Genomic DNA, 17,500 nt, shown 5'->3' with positions numbered 1-17,500 from the left:
TATACAGTCAATCTATGATGGTTTGTTTACCTGCCCCCATCTTGTGTACCTGCCCCCATCTTGTCTACCCTGCCCCCCCTCTTGTTTACCCCCCAGCTCTTGTTTACCTCTTTGACTTTGAGCCCTGTTCCCAGCAGGAAGTTCCCCGCCTGCTCTCTGATCTGAATGTTGAAAACTTTCTGCTGGAACAAAACCATCAGAGTGAACGGCTGCTGAGCCAACTGCCGAGTGCTGTCTCTGACCAGGAAGGCTCCGTCCTACACACACACACACACACGCACACACACACACACACACACACACACACACACACACACACACACACACACACACACACACACACACACACACACACACACACACACACACACACACACACACACACACACACACACACACACACACACACACACAGACACACGATTATGATTATGGAAATAGAGAACCTATTAAACTTTAAATGACTCTGATATTGTTGTTGTTGTTTACCTTGTTGACTTGTTGCAGACTCTCCTCCGCCTGACCTCGGGTCACTCTCCCCACGTACCAGCTGGGGTCCAGGTCCTGCACACAGAGCACATCATATCATATATACATCAATATCTCTCTATATATATAAACATTATAATTTTAATGTGGTTAAACAACCGATACAACAGCTCCCCCTGTAGTACAGTATAAGTACGACACAAATAAAAGACTGTAAAAGTAGTTATATGTAAATGTTTCTTGCCGTTTAAAAAATGTCTTCTTAGGTTAACTTAGTTTAGATGTGGGAAAGAAACTTCTTGTGTTGCTACCTTCGTGAGGACCAAGCGTTTTATATTGCATTACAAGTCTCACTGTATGGGTCATTTAAGAAAAGTGTGTGTGTGTTTTTTATTACCTGTACAGGTGCTGCTGTAGGTGGCGTAGGACGAAACGATTGTCTGTCAGATCCTCCGAAGCCTTCACACACAAACACACACGCACGCACACACGCACGCACACACAGTTGGTCAGTTTTGTGATGTTTCTGCTGTTCGAGGAGAAAGGTCGCCCTCTAGTGTTCACACTGGGTCAGCACAGTATTTATTCATAATTACAATATCAAATCGTTATTTAAAGTTACGTACAGGTTAATTATATACTGATGATTGTGCATTAAGTTGCGTAAGGGAACAAGCTGGATTAAGGAGGATGTGAATAACAAAAATAAATGTAATATAAATGATAAATCCACATAAATAAAACAAATAAGACGCAAAAATAGAGGTGAATAACTTTAGTATAATTAATATAACTGGGTATAAATATAATTACTTAAATGATGAAACTAAAACAAGCATTTAAATTAAGATTGCATAATTAAAAGAAAACACCATTAAAATATAAAGAGGAGGGGGTTGTGGGGAAATAACACATTGTTAAACAATTGACAGAATAAAAATAAGATGTAAATGTTTATTAATAAAATGTGTTGTTTCCTCACCAGGTTGCAGTTTGTGGGGCAGAGAGCCGGCAGAGGGGACGCTGGGAGGAAGGCTGGGAGGAAGGCTGGGAGGAAACACAATACACACATTATTATGTCTTCATAAATAGGAATGGATAGAAATGTTGTAATTAAATTCACCTTTTTGCAGGTTTTGTTATTGTGTTTCATGAGATTCTGTTTGCAATAGTTTTGATTTTGAAAGCATTATTGTGATTTAGTCTTAGTCCTGCGTCAAATGCCCTTCTTAGTTTTTATTATATTAATACATTTTTGTTGACTTGATGTCTAATAATAATAATAAATAGTAGTAACTTGGATTTATATGGCGCCTTTCAAGAAACCCCAGGACGCTAATAACTTAAAGGTCTCCTATCAAGCAAAATGCACTTTTTGATGTCTTCTCTACATCACTATGTGTCCCCGGTGTGTCAGGGAACTCACGCAGCGTCAGAAAATAAAACCCTCTCTATTTTCCTCCGTACCCAAATCTCTAAAAACGGGGGAACAACGGAGCTGATCCAGATTTGCGTCCGATATGACGTAATATCTGAAATGTGGACCCACGGCCCTATCAGAAACGTTGCTATCAGAAACAATGCCTGACTGTTTTGGACGTAATATGGTCGGTGTTTATATTAGCATCGCTAACACTCAGAGCTAACCTGTACTGGAGAGCATGTGTGTGAAGAAGCAGGAAATAAAAAGGAACTCACCTTGTGGTATAACCGGCAAGAGAGAAAGCCTTTGAGCTCCATACTGTTTCAGAAACAATCCTTGATAATCCATGATATGGCGTTTCATCACGGCAGCATTTAGTTTAGACAGTAGCTGCCGGGTCCCGCATGAGCTCAGACCCCTCCTTTTTTATTTTATCAATTTTTTATTTATTTAAAGCTTTATTCCCCAAATCAGCACTTTAGAAACAGGAAGTGAAATAGAGGGATATGAGGCATGGCTAGAATGGGTGATCTGTTTGGTATTTGGAGCAAAACACTTCATAGACATGTTTTTTATATATTTGTATATATCTGAGACCTATGCTAGGCTATCACACATAGCATGATAGGTGACTTTTAATTTTAATTTAATAATAAGTTAATAAAAACTGTTTAAACCCTCAGATTATGTTTTTGTTTCTGTTGTCATTGTTATCTTCAGTTACAAAAATGATCCAAAGATATCATTGAGAAATAAAAATATTGATTGTGTAGTAGAGTAATTATTTTGTATTTATTTAATCAACTCAAACAAAGAGAAGAAGAAGAAGACTAAATCTGGCATTTAGAAATAGAAGTTTAAAAACATCACATTTCATTGGACGTGGTTTCAAGTTATACAATCACATTATGGGGCTTTTATTTTGAAAAACAAGCCTCTCCCTGAGCTTCCTGTGAGGATACAGTCACTCTGGGTACTGACAGGAAGTACATTACTTAAAGTCGTCTCACCTGTCTCCTTGGCGAGAGGGGCGTCCGGGGCGGGGGGTCTGACTCTTATTTTGAAGGGGAAAGGTGTTGTGTTTAGGAGCTAGAAGACAGAAGGGTTTTAAGAATTACTCCCATAGGTCGGGATATGCTTTTGTTTATGATGTTTATGATGAATACAAATCTCACCTTCATTGTGTGTTTGCTGATAGAAGAGAAGAGAAGAAGAAGTTCAAATGTCACTCAGGACAAACTAACCTTCAAAATAAAAGTTTCAAACTGAGACTTACCTCTCTCCTCGCCTCAAACCTGTCGAACCACCAAAAAAAGCTTGTGTTAACCAAAGACCTGATTTCAGACTAACAACAAAAACACTCAGAAACCATTGAAGAGAGACCAGGGGACAGGAAGTGAGGACATGCTGACTCATGACAGGGTTCAGGACTCATAATGCTGAGTCAGGGTTCAGGACTCATAATGCTGAGTCAGGGTTCAGGACTCATAATGCTGAGTCAGGACAGGGTTCAGGACTCATAATGCTGACTCATGACAGGGTTCAGGACTCATAATGCTGAGTCAGGGTTCAGGACTCATAATGCTGAATCAGGGTTTAGGACTCATAATGCTGAGTCAGGGTTCAGGACTCATAATGCTGAGTCAGGGTTCAGGACTCATAATGCTGAGTCAGGGTTCAGGACTCATAATGCTGAGTCAGGGTTCAGGACTCATAATGCTGAGTCAGGGTTTAGGACTCATAATGCTGACTCATGTCAGGGTTTAGGACTCATAATGCTGACTCATGACATGTTAGGACTCATAATGCTGACTCATGTCAGGGTTCAGGACGCATTCCTCTCTGGTGGATATGTCTGAAAGCTTTAATATCTGATGTTGACCTGGTGGCAGCCGGTCTGGCGGAGGAGTCGCTCCGGCTGACGGAGGTCGGGGTCGGGGTCGGGGTCGGGGGGAGAGCTGGAGGTTTGTTCCAGGCCGGAGGATCGTCCGGCTGAGGCCTGAACAGAGAAGATTAAAGATAACATTCCTCCACTTTGAACAATAACACACTCATTCCCTCCTCTGTGTTCGAGCACTCGATGATGCACTGCTGAGGCTGTTTGATCAAATACAGTTGAAGAGCATTTAAACGCATACAAGACAGAGTCATCTTCATAAAAATTGATATTTTAAGTCTATTATTACTTTTATTTCCCTTCGTTTGAAAAATTCTATAAACAAGACTTTCGTTCTCAAAATATATTTGATATAATAAAGAGGGTTTGAATACATTAAAAACAATGTAATCTGCGTAACATCGTTATAAAACAGCGCTTCCACTAGTCCCCAGAACAGTTGATCTATATAAGAGGACCGCACACAGAGCCCTGTGGGGCCCCATTACTTACTCCTGTAGGATATAATGGAGAGAACATCTACTTACCTCCAAGAGTTAGCGCCCGGCTGTAGGAAGCAAAGAAGCACAATTAGAATAAAGAAATACTAAATATAAAGTATGTGGAGAACTCCTTTGTTTACTCCCAAAACTTAGTGACATCACCAGGGAACACTCGCTCTCCTATTGGCGAGTGCTCCAACACATTGCACGTGATAGACTGAAAATGAGCACGATATGGCCGCTCTAAATAAAGCTTATTTATAAAGAAAACATCACCTTTTCCACTGTGTTGCGATGAGGTCCTGTGGAGACGAGAAAAACAAATGTAAACGACATGATTGAATCAACAATCTAGTAAATTGATGCTCTTTTTAGATGAATTTAATTTCCCAAAAAGAAATTCGACACCAAAATAACTACTTACTAAAAAGCAATATAACCTTACAGTGAGTAATATTTTTATATTTAAGATCACTGTAATGTCAGATAATAATAATAATAATAAATTATATTTCTATAGCGCTTTTCTTGAACCCAAAGATAGTGTTTCAGTGATGTCCTGGAATACAAACTATTGTTTTTATAATGATTTATTGATTTAAAACTCTCAACCAATCAGAATGGTACATTTCTGTGTTTAAAAACAATCAAGTATCCCTGATTGGCTCTCGCTGTGTGATGTCCCGCCCACCTCCAGAGCAGCTGTCCAATCACAGCGCTGTAACGACTACTCTCCAACCGACCCCTTAATTTAATTGAATGCAATACTTATGTTGTCCTTTGAAACCAAAGTAAGTAAATTTAAAAACAGAAGCACTTTGAAGCTTTACCTCTGACGGGGGACTGGTTCGGTCGACCCGGTTTGTTCACACGAAGAATCGGCGGGGGCCCCGGAGGAACTGAACACAACAGGAGGGAAAATAATCCATTAAAAGTTATTCTGAACAATATTTAACAGCTCCTGTTTGCAGTGTTTCCTGCAGAGTTACGCCATGCCACACAAAACCACCCGAACAAAAAGGCACAAAATGATCAAGTGTTAAAGGGCCCATGTCATGCTTTTCTGGTTATTACCCGTCCCCTTGTGTGTTATGAAGGTTTTTCTGCATGTAAACGGTCTGCAGAATCACAAACCCTCAAAGTACACCCTGTAGCGAGTAAAACTCTAACACAGAAAATACCTGTTTGCCCCAGAACGCCTCGTTGGACATTTCTCTTTTTCTTCCTGGGTACAGTGACGTGCCCATACCCAAATGGACCCATTGGTCCAAATGGGGCGTGCTTACACTGTAGGTGTGCCGCGTTTGGGGGTGCGGGTGCTAGTGGAGCCTTGCAGATGGGGGTGCTGAAGCCCCCTCAGCACCCCCCCTTCCCGTGTCCATTCGCGATGTCTCGCAGACCCCACGCAGCTAGTAGGAAATTAACCCAGCTCACACTGTCCGCTCCTCACAGCAGCGAGCTGCGGCAACGTCCCTCCAACACGGGCACCCAGACCCCCACGCAGCATTCTCATCTGTTTGTCTTTACTGGTGTCCTTTTCTGGTTGCTAACAAACGCCATTGTAAAACATAATCACTGATGTTCCGCTGTAACGGTGGTGGACTCATCAGAACAGAGTGGGCGAGCTGACCAATCAGAGCACAGTGGGCTCACAGGGAGGGGGGGGGGGGGGCAGGAGCTCCAACAAGGCGTGTAGGACAGAGAGTGAATTCACATACTATACAGAGATGCTGTATGAGAAACCAATGTGAGTTTCAATCTATTCTAGTAGACCTCAACAATGGAATTATGATCAGTAGAGATGGCCGTGACATGGGACCTTTAAGAAATAGAAACAAAACCATCACAAAGTGCCCACCAGGGGGCGCAAAACAACTACAGATAGATGTAGGAAGAGCAAAGAGGCAGCTGTTAAAAGTCTTAGAATAGATGCACAATAAGTCGCGTTCACACCGCAGTAATTTTCCCACTTTAGTTCCGATATAGTTCTGAAATGTCGCGGAATGTTAGCCGGAACTAAAATTAGTTCATGAACCTTTTTACCCCCTTTTCCGTCCCTGCTAGAGAGTAGGTACTTTCGTGGGAGAAAAAGGTTCCTATGTCTGATTGGCTGGGCGGATTGCAAACCACGCCCCGTAAAACTCCCAAAAGTTTTGTGAAGCCGCCATTTTATTATCCTCGCATTAGCATTATTAGCATTAGCATTAGCCCAGCGCACAAACGGAGAGAGACTAACTTATGGCAACACAAAAGAAAACATGGGAGCGGTGGAGTGGAGGAGGTGCCGGCGTTCTGGCGATTTACTCGGAAGGCTTCAGTAGAAGCTGCTGGGAGTCCCAGCAGCTTCTACTGAAGCCTTCCCCAACTCCGGGGACTTCCGGCCGGGGACTTCGGGTGGCAGTATACGCCCGTGAAGTTGTTTGCGGCCTGCCAGTAAACCCAAAGCAGAAGAGAAGAAGTGACGTCAGCGGCTCATTTGTGTAATCTTCCCTCAGGGAACTTATTCCGGTGAGAACGCGATCTGTACTTAGTTCATGAGAACTAAAGAGTTCTGATGAAATATTGTGGGAAAAGTACTGCGGTGTGAAAGCGCCTAATGAATTAAAACTGAAGACACGCAAAACTATTACACGGAACAAAATGACGAATAACCGATTAACACACACTCCTATGTGGCCTAAAATCAGCAAAAAAAGACGCATTCGTTTACAAAATAAATGCTAAATAATCACAAAAACACGATGTCACTGTTTCACTTGATACTAATGAAGAAAAGCTGAGTAGAGAAATGTATTAAAAATATAAACTCACATTTTCTCCCCCCCGCCGCGAGGGGAGGGGTCTCTTCTGGAGGACTGCTCACCTGTCTGCACACACACACACACACACACACACACACACACACACACACACACACACACACACACACACACACACACACACACACACACACACACAAACCTTTACATAAAAGTATATCTGAAGAATTTAAAATGTTTTAAATTATTCTTTAAATTTAGACTCACCGGTACGGAGAGGCTGGGGGCGGGGGGCGGGGACACACAGCAGGGGGGTGGCCTCTGGAGGGCACACGGCTGTCTACACCACACACACACACACACACACACACACACACACACACACACACACACACACACACACACACACACACACACACACACACACACACACACACACACACACACACACACACACATATTTAGCTCATGTTATACTTAAAGCAGGTCTATTGGTTGAAGCCCCCCCTGCTGGCCACAAAGGGAAACACATTAGAAATATATATTTTTACATAAAGAAAAACATAGCCCGTAGACGGGTTACGTTTTCTGTGAAATAAACGTCAGATACATCATTTTATATTCCTAAAGGGGGGGTCCAGGTGTTACCGATGCATTATGTGTTAAACCCTGTATTAAAGGTGTTATTAAAGGTCTTACCGATGTATTCCCCGTCCCCCAGCGGGCGGGGGGGCCCCAGTTTGAGCGCCATGTCCTCCGGGGGCTCGGAGGGGGGGGGCTCGTAGTCGTTGTTATCGTCGTCCATCGGGGACTCGTAGTCGCTGCCCCCCGCGTCCCCCCCGCTGTCCGGGTCCTCGTAGTCATCTTCCTCCGACTGGAAGTATATAGATATATATTTTACAAAAACACGCTGGTCACAAAAAACCCTTAAAAATAAATAATATTTTTCTGGTTGAATTTCCATCAAAAGAGAGAAAAATAAAAAATAAGACGTACAAACTCGTCCTCAGCCCAACCCTGAACCTCTGCCGCTGCTTCTGGGAGAAAAGGCAATAAGTATAAATATATTTATATAAAATACATTTCAAACCAAACACGAGAAGGTTAATGATGAAGTTAAAGTCAAACCTGGTTCGTGATATCTGGTCGGTCTGCAATGGAAATAAAAACAGTAATTATAAATATCAATAAACAATATAACAGATATTTAAAGGTGCTTTATTTGTTATTGTTTTATTATTTACAATTTAAATGTATTATAATTTTTCATTTGTGTTAATGTTGTAGTTTTATATTAAAAATATATATAAAAGCCTCACTTTATCCCAAACAGGCTCCTCTTCTCCTCCTTCTTGCTGATCTGAGAGCTGATCTTAGTGATCATCCTGAGGACACACAGGGTTTAAATAAAGGTTCTTCAAATTCAATCAGCACTTCCACATCGCCGTCGTATCAGAGACAGAAGAAGGAGATAAAAACACGAAGCGCTTCTCCTGGAGGTTTTCTCTTAAAGGTCCCGCATGATGCCCCTTTCACACCAACGCGCTTCCAGGGCCGGTTCGGAGCAGGAGCCTGAAAAGCACCGGTTTGTCCTGTTCACGCCGCAGCGGAGCCGCCTCTAAGCTCCGGAATCCGGTTCGTTTCGAGCACCAAAAGATTGTCGGTCAAGAAGCAAGAACCGCATACGTCACGCTTACGTCGGAGGGGGGCGAGTTTAACCTGAGCTAACAGTTTAAGGCGAGTACGGCAAATACAAGTTGTAACAAGCAGTAGCGCTGAGCAAAGTGACTAGAAGGCAACCACACACTTATAAAAAACACACTTTATAAAGTCAGGCAACACTAACCAGGCTTTGTGTGATTCTGTTTATTTGTACCTTACTTTGACCATCCGTTCGCTGTTATTGATCATTGTGGAGAGCAGGCAGACGTTTTGTTTGTTATTATAGCAGCTATCGGATGGAATCAATACATGGGCTGCACAGGTTGTCATGTCCGACTATCACAAGTAGAATCATAATGAAAAATACGCCGGTAAAATGTGCCTGTAGAAAACGGCTTAGCAAGTAGTCAGTTTAGCTTCGGTTGCTATGCTAACATCACCCATGTTATACCAGAGAAACTTTCATAACAGCGTTGTGATGCCAAACAGCGTCAATTCAGACTGACACACATTCACTTAAGGGGAAACTGGGGATATGTATCAGCTGCTTGTGTGACAGTCAGACAGTGAATACTTTAGAGCCGTGTGAGCTAACCCGGAGCTAACGGGAGAATAAACTCCCGTGGAAGAGCAGCACTGCAGCGGTCGGTAAATGCCGCTGAAACACATTAATAAACAATGAACCACGGCACTCTGGAGAAAAGTATAAGGTTGGAGAAGTCGTTATTTAATTTAATCTGGCTTCGTATGATTAAAAGCAACACGATCATCGACCCGACGCAGTCCCCCGTTGTTGTAGTGAGCGCCGTTGGGGAGCAAATCAGCGATGTAAACGGTGACGTCATGACACCATCCCGGCTCTGAGTGGTGGTGAACAGAGCGGGAGCAGAAAAAGAAGAACCGGTTCCGAACCAGAAGAGCTCTAGAACGGGAACTGCGTTGGTTTGAAATGGGCAAGATCCTGTTTCTCATCAATATATCACAGGTCTCAGATATATCCAGAGCCTGTCTCTGATTGGCTGAAACACCAAACAGATCATTGCAGGCATTACCCATAATCCCCTCTGTTTCAGCCCTGTTTCCAAAGTGCTGATTCTCTGTCTGTTACTTTAGATTGAAAATAAGGAGCCCCTCCCCACGCCCCTCTGAGAGAGATTTGGTTACAAAGAACTCAATAGCCGCGTTCACACCGGAGTACTTTTCAACCGTACTTTTCGCGTTTAGTTTCCTTTCGTACCCCTTATGTCGTGTTCACACCCAAAAAGAGAACTTAATCTCGGGGAACTTTTACCCCCCATTTTTTGTGCCTGCTGAGAGGTGGTACCTTGGTTGCTGATTGGCTAATGGTTACTCAAGCCAAAACATCGTTATGACATCAAGTGGCCAAAATCTGATCAGCTCATTTTCAGACAGGTTTTTATAAAAATGGATCAAAAAGAGAGAGAATCTTTGTTCCTGAAACTTTCAGAGTCTCTTTCCACAGAGGGGACACATGTTGATGAAGAAGAGACATGAGAAGAGGGGACACATGTTGATGTAGAAGAGACATGAAGAAGAGGGGACACATGTTGATGTAGAAGAGACATGAAGAAGAGGGGACACATGTTGATGTAGAAGAGACATGAAGAAGAGGGACACATGTTTGATGAAGAAGAGACATGAAGAAGAGGGGACCCATGTTGATGTAGAAGAGACATGAAGAAGAGGGGACACATGTTGATGTAGAAGAGACATGAAGAAGAGGGGACACATGTTGATGAAGAAGAGACATGAAGAAGAGAGGGGACACATGTTGATGTAGAAGAGACATAGAAAGAGTGGACACATGTTGATGTAGAAGAGACATGAAGAAGAGGGGACACATGTTGATGTAGAAGAGACATGAGGAAGAGGGGACACATGTTGATGTAGAAGAGACATGAAGAAGAGGGGACACATGTTGATGTAGAAGAGACATGAAGAAGAGGGGACACATGTTGATGAAGAAGATACATGAAGAAGAGGGGACACATGTTGATGTAGAAGAGACATGAAGAAGAGGGGACACATGTTGATGTAGAAGAGACCATGAAGAAGAGGGGACACATGTTGATGTAGAAGAGACATGAAGAAGAGGGGACACATGTTGATGTAGAAGAGACATGAAGAAGAGGGGACACATGTTGATGTAGAAGAGACATGAAGAAGAGGGGACACATGTTGATGTAGAAGTGGATTTGGTTTGTACTTACGGAGCGTAGAGTTGGGGAACTTCTGCAGATCGCTCTCGCTCAGATTCTTCCGAACAGAGAGACAGTGTGTTGACATTTTAAACTCTTCACCCTTTTTACTTTCACTGGATGTCTTTGAATGTAAACTCACCACAAATCTGGAGCCGCTGATGGAGTTCTTCAACACCACTTTATCCACAGGCCGCTCAGACTCATCTGCAATTACAAACAGCACATTGAAACGTGTGGAAATATAAATACGTGTATTACATTTCACGTGTTCGGTTAGTTCGTGTTGGTTTGTGTTGTCCGGTCCGAATCACCTGATGGTACTCCTGGTGATTCCCACATTTCTGAAAAGGACTTTGGACACGTATCCAAACATACACAGAGCTGTATTTAAAGTGATCCGTTACTCCATCTAAACGAGACGTTATCAAGACGTCTTCGTGAATAAAACCCATTTCAAACATCAGCTTTATGCCGACGACCGTCTCTCTTCTACATCGCTGATCTCCGTCTCCTCGTGGCTCGGTTTCTCAAATTGTCAGCAACAAATTCTGGACAGATTTGTATGAAACTTGTCGGACTTCTGTCTCGCGGGTCGAGGACGGAAACGTTGTGTTTTGGAGACGATTTAAATCACACTTCTCCTGGTAGGTCACGTGACGTCACGGGACCCATCAGACGTCTGTAGATCAGACGATATAAAGGTTTCATCGAGTGTTTGCTTCTGTTCTGTTTTAACCAAATGAAGACTTCCGAATGAAGTCGGTTTTCCATTTTGATCAAACCGTTAAATAACTTCTGTGTTCGGATCCTTCTTCCTGAAGACTTTGGGAAAGAAACAGATGAGTTTCTTTGTTGGGAAACCAAATCCTGCGCTTGTGTTTCCGCTGAACGGTGACGTCTGTTTGACTCAGCTAGCTCTCCTTTGGTTTCCATTTGGAAAAGTCCTGGAGAGTTCCTGGTACTTTTTAAGCACAATCCGAGCCAAGGATCCAGTTTAGAGTAGAAGGCGGAGTTAAAACACTGCAGGCTTTTGATTGGTCCAGAGAATCGACAGGAAAAAATGGAGGAAATTAAGGAGCTTTGAGAAACTGGACGTGCAGAAAGAAAGAAGTCAGAGGACATGTTTGAGGTCTTAAATATAGACGTTAGAGATACGTTCAAGTTCTTAAATAAGAAGTCAGAGACGGTAGTTTGAGGTCTCATGTTAAAGTGGACCTATCATGCTATATTTGAATAATATAGTGTAGGACCATACCTATATAAGGCATATTTATACTTTTTTTTTTTCAAAATACCAAACAGATCATGCATTTTAGCCATGCCTCATTTCGCTCAATTTGCACTTTTTTAGCTCTGTTTTTGCAAGGGCAGATTCTGTGAGAACAGCACCACCTACAGGCCTGGCATATGTACTACAGCGTCTCCAGCGCTTTCGAACGGCAATGGCCGTGGCTGTCTCCTCCTGATTGGTGGAGTTGACCCAATAGCCGTAGCGCCACCGTCCTGACGTCAGAACAGTGTTCAAATCTGGATCAGTTTTTATCAGATCCGTTGCAGCCCCTTTTTTAGAGATTTGGGTATGGAGGAAAAATAGAGAGGGTTGTGTTTTCTGACACTTGGTGAGTTCCCTGGAACACCGGGGACACATATTCATGTATAAAAGACGTACAAAAAGTGCATTTGCATGATAGGTCCCCTTTAAGTTGTCAGAGACGGTGTGTTCGAGGTCTCATGTTAAGTTGTCAGAGACGGTGTGTTCGAGATCTTAAATGAGAAGTCTGAGAGGGTAGTTTTGAGGTCTTAAATACAGGCGTTAGAGATACAGACATTATAGTTAGAGATGTTAGACATAGAGACGGTGTGTTCAAGGTCTCATGTTAAGATGTCAGAGAGACAGAGGACACGTTTGAGGTCTTAAATACAGGCGTTATAGACACAGACGGTGCGTTTTGAGGTCTCATGTTAAGTTGTCAGAGACGGTGTGTTTTGAGGTCTCATGTTAAGATGTCAGAGAGACAGAGGACACGTTTGAGGTCTTAAATACAGGCGTTATAGACACAGACGGTGCGTTCAGGGACTCACCCGGGTCAGGTACTCGGCCAGCTGCTGAGGGCTCCACCCCGTCACCTCGGCTCGACTCGGCACTCCGCTCATCTTGAATCTGAAGTGAAACCTCAGCTTCAGGACGAAAACATCTGAAGCTTCTCTCATCTCTCTCCAAACGTCTCTGAAACTCAGAAAATAAAAAGCTGCCGGCCGTCCTCTCACAGTTTCACTTCCTCAAAACCAAGCACTAAGACGCCGCTGAGAAACCTAAATCCAAATGGCTTCCTCCTCTTGCGTGTGTCCCGCCCTCTGACAGGAAGTGACTTTGCAAACACTTCCCCCCATCTTTGGTGTGACCACAGACAGGAAACAGGAGGTGGATCAGCGTCGCTGCAGCGGCTTCAACTGCAGTTCAATATTTTAATTTAGCACACATTCAAAGTGCTGGTCAGTAAGTTCATGGGCCTTTCGAAGTACTAACAAATAATACCAAAAAATACACAAAGGTCTTGTGTAATTCATGGGTTTTTACTAACCGGTATCAGTATGTTGTTACTTCGGCATCATTTTGAAACGATTCATTTGTCCTTTATTTCCTTTTTTTAAATTCTGATATTAAGAAACATTTATAGAAGAGAATCGAATATATCTTTATTGTCATCATACAAAGTACAACGAAATGTCTTTGGCAACTCTTCCTGCAAATTCAATGTCAATGTGCATATTTACATTTCATCACATCACATGACTTTACATTACATTACATGTCACTTGTTAGACGCTTTTATCCAAAGCGACTTATGGCGCGTTTCCACTACAGCGCGCAGCCCGGTTTAAGAGGGCTGTGACGTCAGCGGCCCGTTTGTGGTTGCGTTTCCACTTGGCCTAGTACCGGCCGGCTGGTCCTAATTCTCAGTTTTTCTGGCCTCATAAAATCGTGGGGCCAGGGCCAGAGACAACCGGGCTGTGTTTGTGACGTCAACGCTCTCGGCTGCTGATTGGTCGGAGAGAATCGTCACAATCTGCGCTGCGAGATAATCCATTTTTACAAACAGCATTTTTGTTAACAGAGGAGCTACAACAATGGCAAAGAAAAGCACACCATGGTCGGTCGAGGAAGTGACGACGTCCATTATATTGCAGATGATAAGGTCCAGCGGGTGCTCGACGGGACAACTCGCAATATCAAAGTCTTTCAGGAGGTCTCTACACAGACACTGGACTCTCCAACGGCGTTACTGGAGTCTGCATGGTACGTTTTTGCTAACGCTGTTATTTGCTTGAAAGCTTTGTGTCCCTGCTTTGTGTCCCTATCTGTTTTAAAGCTCACTTCTAACAAATAAGTCTATTTTATCCTTACATTTATGTTCGACAACCCCGATGGAGCCCCGAAGGCTAGCTAGGCAGATAGCATTAGCGAGAGCTATTGTTTGCTAACACCATATATCGCCATTGTTTACGTTCAGTTGTCTTTCTATAGTTGTTGTTGCTATTTATAGTATTGTGCTGCAGTAGTTTGTGGAATTTACAAGTCATGTTTCTGTTCTAGATGATTACATTGGGACTAGCGAGGAGGAACAGTTCCGAACAACGTCCTCTGCCATCAACAGCACAAACCGAGGAGGAGAGGATCTGGCCCTGCAGGAACGGCAACTGGCCCAGCAGAATCAATGCCATGTCTATCTTATTGCTTGTTGATAAATAATTGCACCCACCAGCGATCGCACAGAAAGATGGCATCATCTAGGCGTCCCTCTGCAGTCAGAAATATCATAAACACCATCGTCCACAAAGCACTGTACAGGGGTTTATGGATTTAAGAGAATACTTATCACAGTGAAACCTTTATCATCTGTTGCAATTAAAGCAAATAAGAGAATAAATACTTGGTTAAATAATACATTTTAACTCTTTAGGCAGGACAACTCTGCATACTGTTTGAAATTGAGTTTGCTAGCTTGAGGTCCTCCTCTAAAACATAACATTACATATTTGTAATGGTATTAAGAATACATGATAAATACTGTAGAAAAATTACTCAATTGTAATACCCTCGTTGTGCTAGACTCAAACACATTGCTTATATATTTCAAAGAGAAGAGAACAAAAGAAAACACCTATACAAAGAGAGCGGTGCACAGCGCTTAATATTTACTTGCACTATATTTCTCTTGATCTGGGTTATTGTGTTGCACTGTTGGAGGAGCCTGTGACCTAAGATGTTCATTGTCATAACTACAACTAGCTATGTTCGTATGACAAAATAAAAAACCTTGAACCTTGAGGCTGTGTCTTTCAGACAACCAATCATAATCATATTATTTTATGCTGTGGATACTTTAGCATCCATCCATGTTAACAATTTTTTACACTTGCATTTATGAATATAGTTCTGTTGTGTTTTACACTTTTGTATTTATGTTTATAGTTTGCTTTGATATTTGCTTAATTTATTAGATTATTATTATGGGGGCAGTACTGGTGCTTTGAAATTCAAATATTTACTAAATAGTCAATTCTGATAACATTTTTTTGGTTTAAATAATTTGACAAAACACATGTATGTGAAAAAGAAAAGATGTATTTATGTTCAATACAATACAATGAATATTTAGGTATTACACGTAGGTTTTCCTCAGGCATCCTGAAGTTCTCCACCCACTGAGTGTGTGAAAGATGGAACAATCAACATTCCACCACTCGGTAGCTCGGTCGGTAACTTCTGAAATACACAAACAAAAGCATACATATTTTAATACGTAAAAGTGGTAGCTACAATTAATTAAATACTTGAAATACTTTGGTCGTATAGGGAGGCGTGAGCCTAAACACATTGCTAGTTAGCAAACGTTAGCTTACCAAGTAGCATTGTAGTTAGTAGTGATTCGAGTCGTCCTGTAGTCCTCTGCGGCGTAGGAGGACTGGCCCGAACTCTCGCGTCAGCTTCTTCTATACCTCGTCTTGCTATACGTCGCCTCTTTCGAAACAACTCTTGTCTATTTCTGTGATAATAAACCACACAGCAAAAAACAAGCAAACGATCGCTTTCACATCTCCATTGTTGTGTCGCATTGAAGATGACGTCACGGCAGTTTTAAGCAGCGTCGCTCCGCCTACACTGTGTTACTATAGATACTGACCCGGTTCCTAAACTGTAATGGAAACGCGCCACAAAGTGAGCTGGTCCTAACGAGGCCGGGCGCGGCCAAAGGAGGCCGAGCGGGGCCGAGCGAGGCTGTGTAGTGGAAACGCGGCATTACATACTCAATACTGTGGACAATCCCCACAGGAGCACTTTGGGGTGAACGGGCCGTCTCCACGGCAGCGTTAAAAAATCTTGAAACGCTTCTGCCCATTCACTTTGAATGGGGTGACGTCACTTTTTTTCGCTTTCGCCGAAATGCATTGTGGGCAGGCGAGCGGAGATTCTCAGGATTTTCAAGATCCAAAGTTGAACAATGTTCAACTTTTGAGGCTGAGGTGGAAGCGTCAGCCAATCAAATCCCGTGTACGCAAATCTGACAGTTCAAGCTCTAGCCAATCAAACGGCGTGTATGCTGGGAGAGAAATACCGCAGGTCATTTCCTCATATTCCAAAAAATGGAGGAGAAATTAGCGGTAGCGAATCAATCACCCGGTGCTTTATGACCAGACCTACCGGGATATAAACCGGAGGAGCCAGGCATGGAGGGAGGTGGCAGAGACAGTGGTAGGTTTTCGCCTGTTTTGGGGAGTTTATATCCAGTTTACTTCGGGCTTTTTTGCTTCGTATGTCGCGGGCGGGAGATTCATGTGATTGGTTGCTCGCAAAAAATCCTCAAGCTTCAGATACGCCCACCTCCAAGATTTTTTTAACGCTGCCGTGGAGACGGCCCAAAAGTGTCTCAGGGACAGAACGACATGCTGACTGCAGTGGGGTTTGAACCTGTGCTCCCCTGATCCCAACACCAACGCACTATCTACTGCGCCACACGCCTCCATTTACACTTGCGGTCTAAATATATATTAGTAAAATAGCCATAAGTATGACTAAATAGTAGTGCTTTGGGGGGTGGAGTGTTCCTCAGTCTCTGGTGATGCTGCTGGCCCCAATATTTCACTTGTTCCCTCGATTTATGGAGAACATTATGAAGATGTTATTTGTTACATTACATTGCATTTAGCTGAGGCTTTTATCCAAAGCGACTTACAATAAGTGCATTCGACCAGGAAGATACAAACTTGAAGAAAACAGAATCATATAAGTACATCAGGTTTCATAGAGCCAAAACATTTAAAGTGCTACTCAAGTGGCTTTAGATAAGCCAGTCCTTTGTTAGTATATAAGTGCTTTGTTAGTCATTCTTTGTTAGTAATTCTATCGCTCGAAGTGGAGTCGAAAGAGATGAGTTTTCAGTCTGCGCCGTATTTTAATGTTTTATTTACTTAAAGGTAGGGTAGATAAGAATGGAGAAACCAGCTCGAGTGCGCTAGAATTTGAAAGTACACAACCGAAACAATCTGCCCCTTCCTTCAGACTT

At 42.8% G+C, this 17,500-nt stretch overlaps 1 protein-coding gene across 1 annotated transcript in view; it reads right to left on the bottom strand.

The window, feature by feature from the left end:
• Positions 1-13,266, bottom strand: part of lcp2a (lymphocyte cytosolic protein 2a) — a 15,139-nt gene extending 1,873 nt beyond the window's left edge. Inside the window, 22 exon segments of the mRNA XM_034118790.1 lie at positions 108-257; positions 490-564; positions 887-948; positions 1,472-1,536; positions 2,923-3,001; positions 3,088-3,103; positions 3,189-3,207; positions 3,795-3,911; positions 4,337-4,356; positions 4,568-4,593; positions 5,122-5,190; positions 7,103-7,158; positions 7,318-7,390; positions 7,750-7,924; positions 8,047-8,087; positions 8,179-8,201; positions 8,370-8,435; positions 10,944-10,956; positions 10,959-10,989; positions 11,074-11,121; positions 11,124-11,138; positions 13,017-13,266. Of these exon segments, the coding sequence (XP_033974681.1) occupies positions 108-257; positions 490-564; positions 887-948; positions 1,472-1,536; positions 2,923-3,001; positions 3,088-3,103; positions 3,189-3,207; positions 3,795-3,911; positions 4,337-4,356; positions 4,568-4,593; positions 5,122-5,190; positions 7,103-7,158; positions 7,318-7,390; positions 7,750-7,924; positions 8,047-8,087; positions 8,179-8,201; positions 8,370-8,435; positions 10,944-10,956; positions 10,959-10,989; positions 11,074-11,121; positions 11,124-11,138; positions 13,017-13,145 (1,368 nt within the window). The 5' untranslated portion in view covers positions 13,146-13,266.
• Positions 13,267-17,500: the final 4,234 nt, after the last annotated feature.

The sequence above is a fragment of the Trematomus bernacchii genome, unplaced genomic scaffold (assembly GCF_902827165.1).
Source record: "Trematomus bernacchii unplaced genomic scaffold, fTreBer1.1, whole genome shotgun sequence".
NCBI classification, from domain to species: domain Eukaryota; kingdom Metazoa; phylum Chordata; class Actinopteri; order Perciformes; family Nototheniidae; genus Trematomus; species Trematomus bernacchii.
Note: the sequence above shows the minus strand (reverse complement) of the source record. Positions and strands in the feature narration are given on the sequence as shown.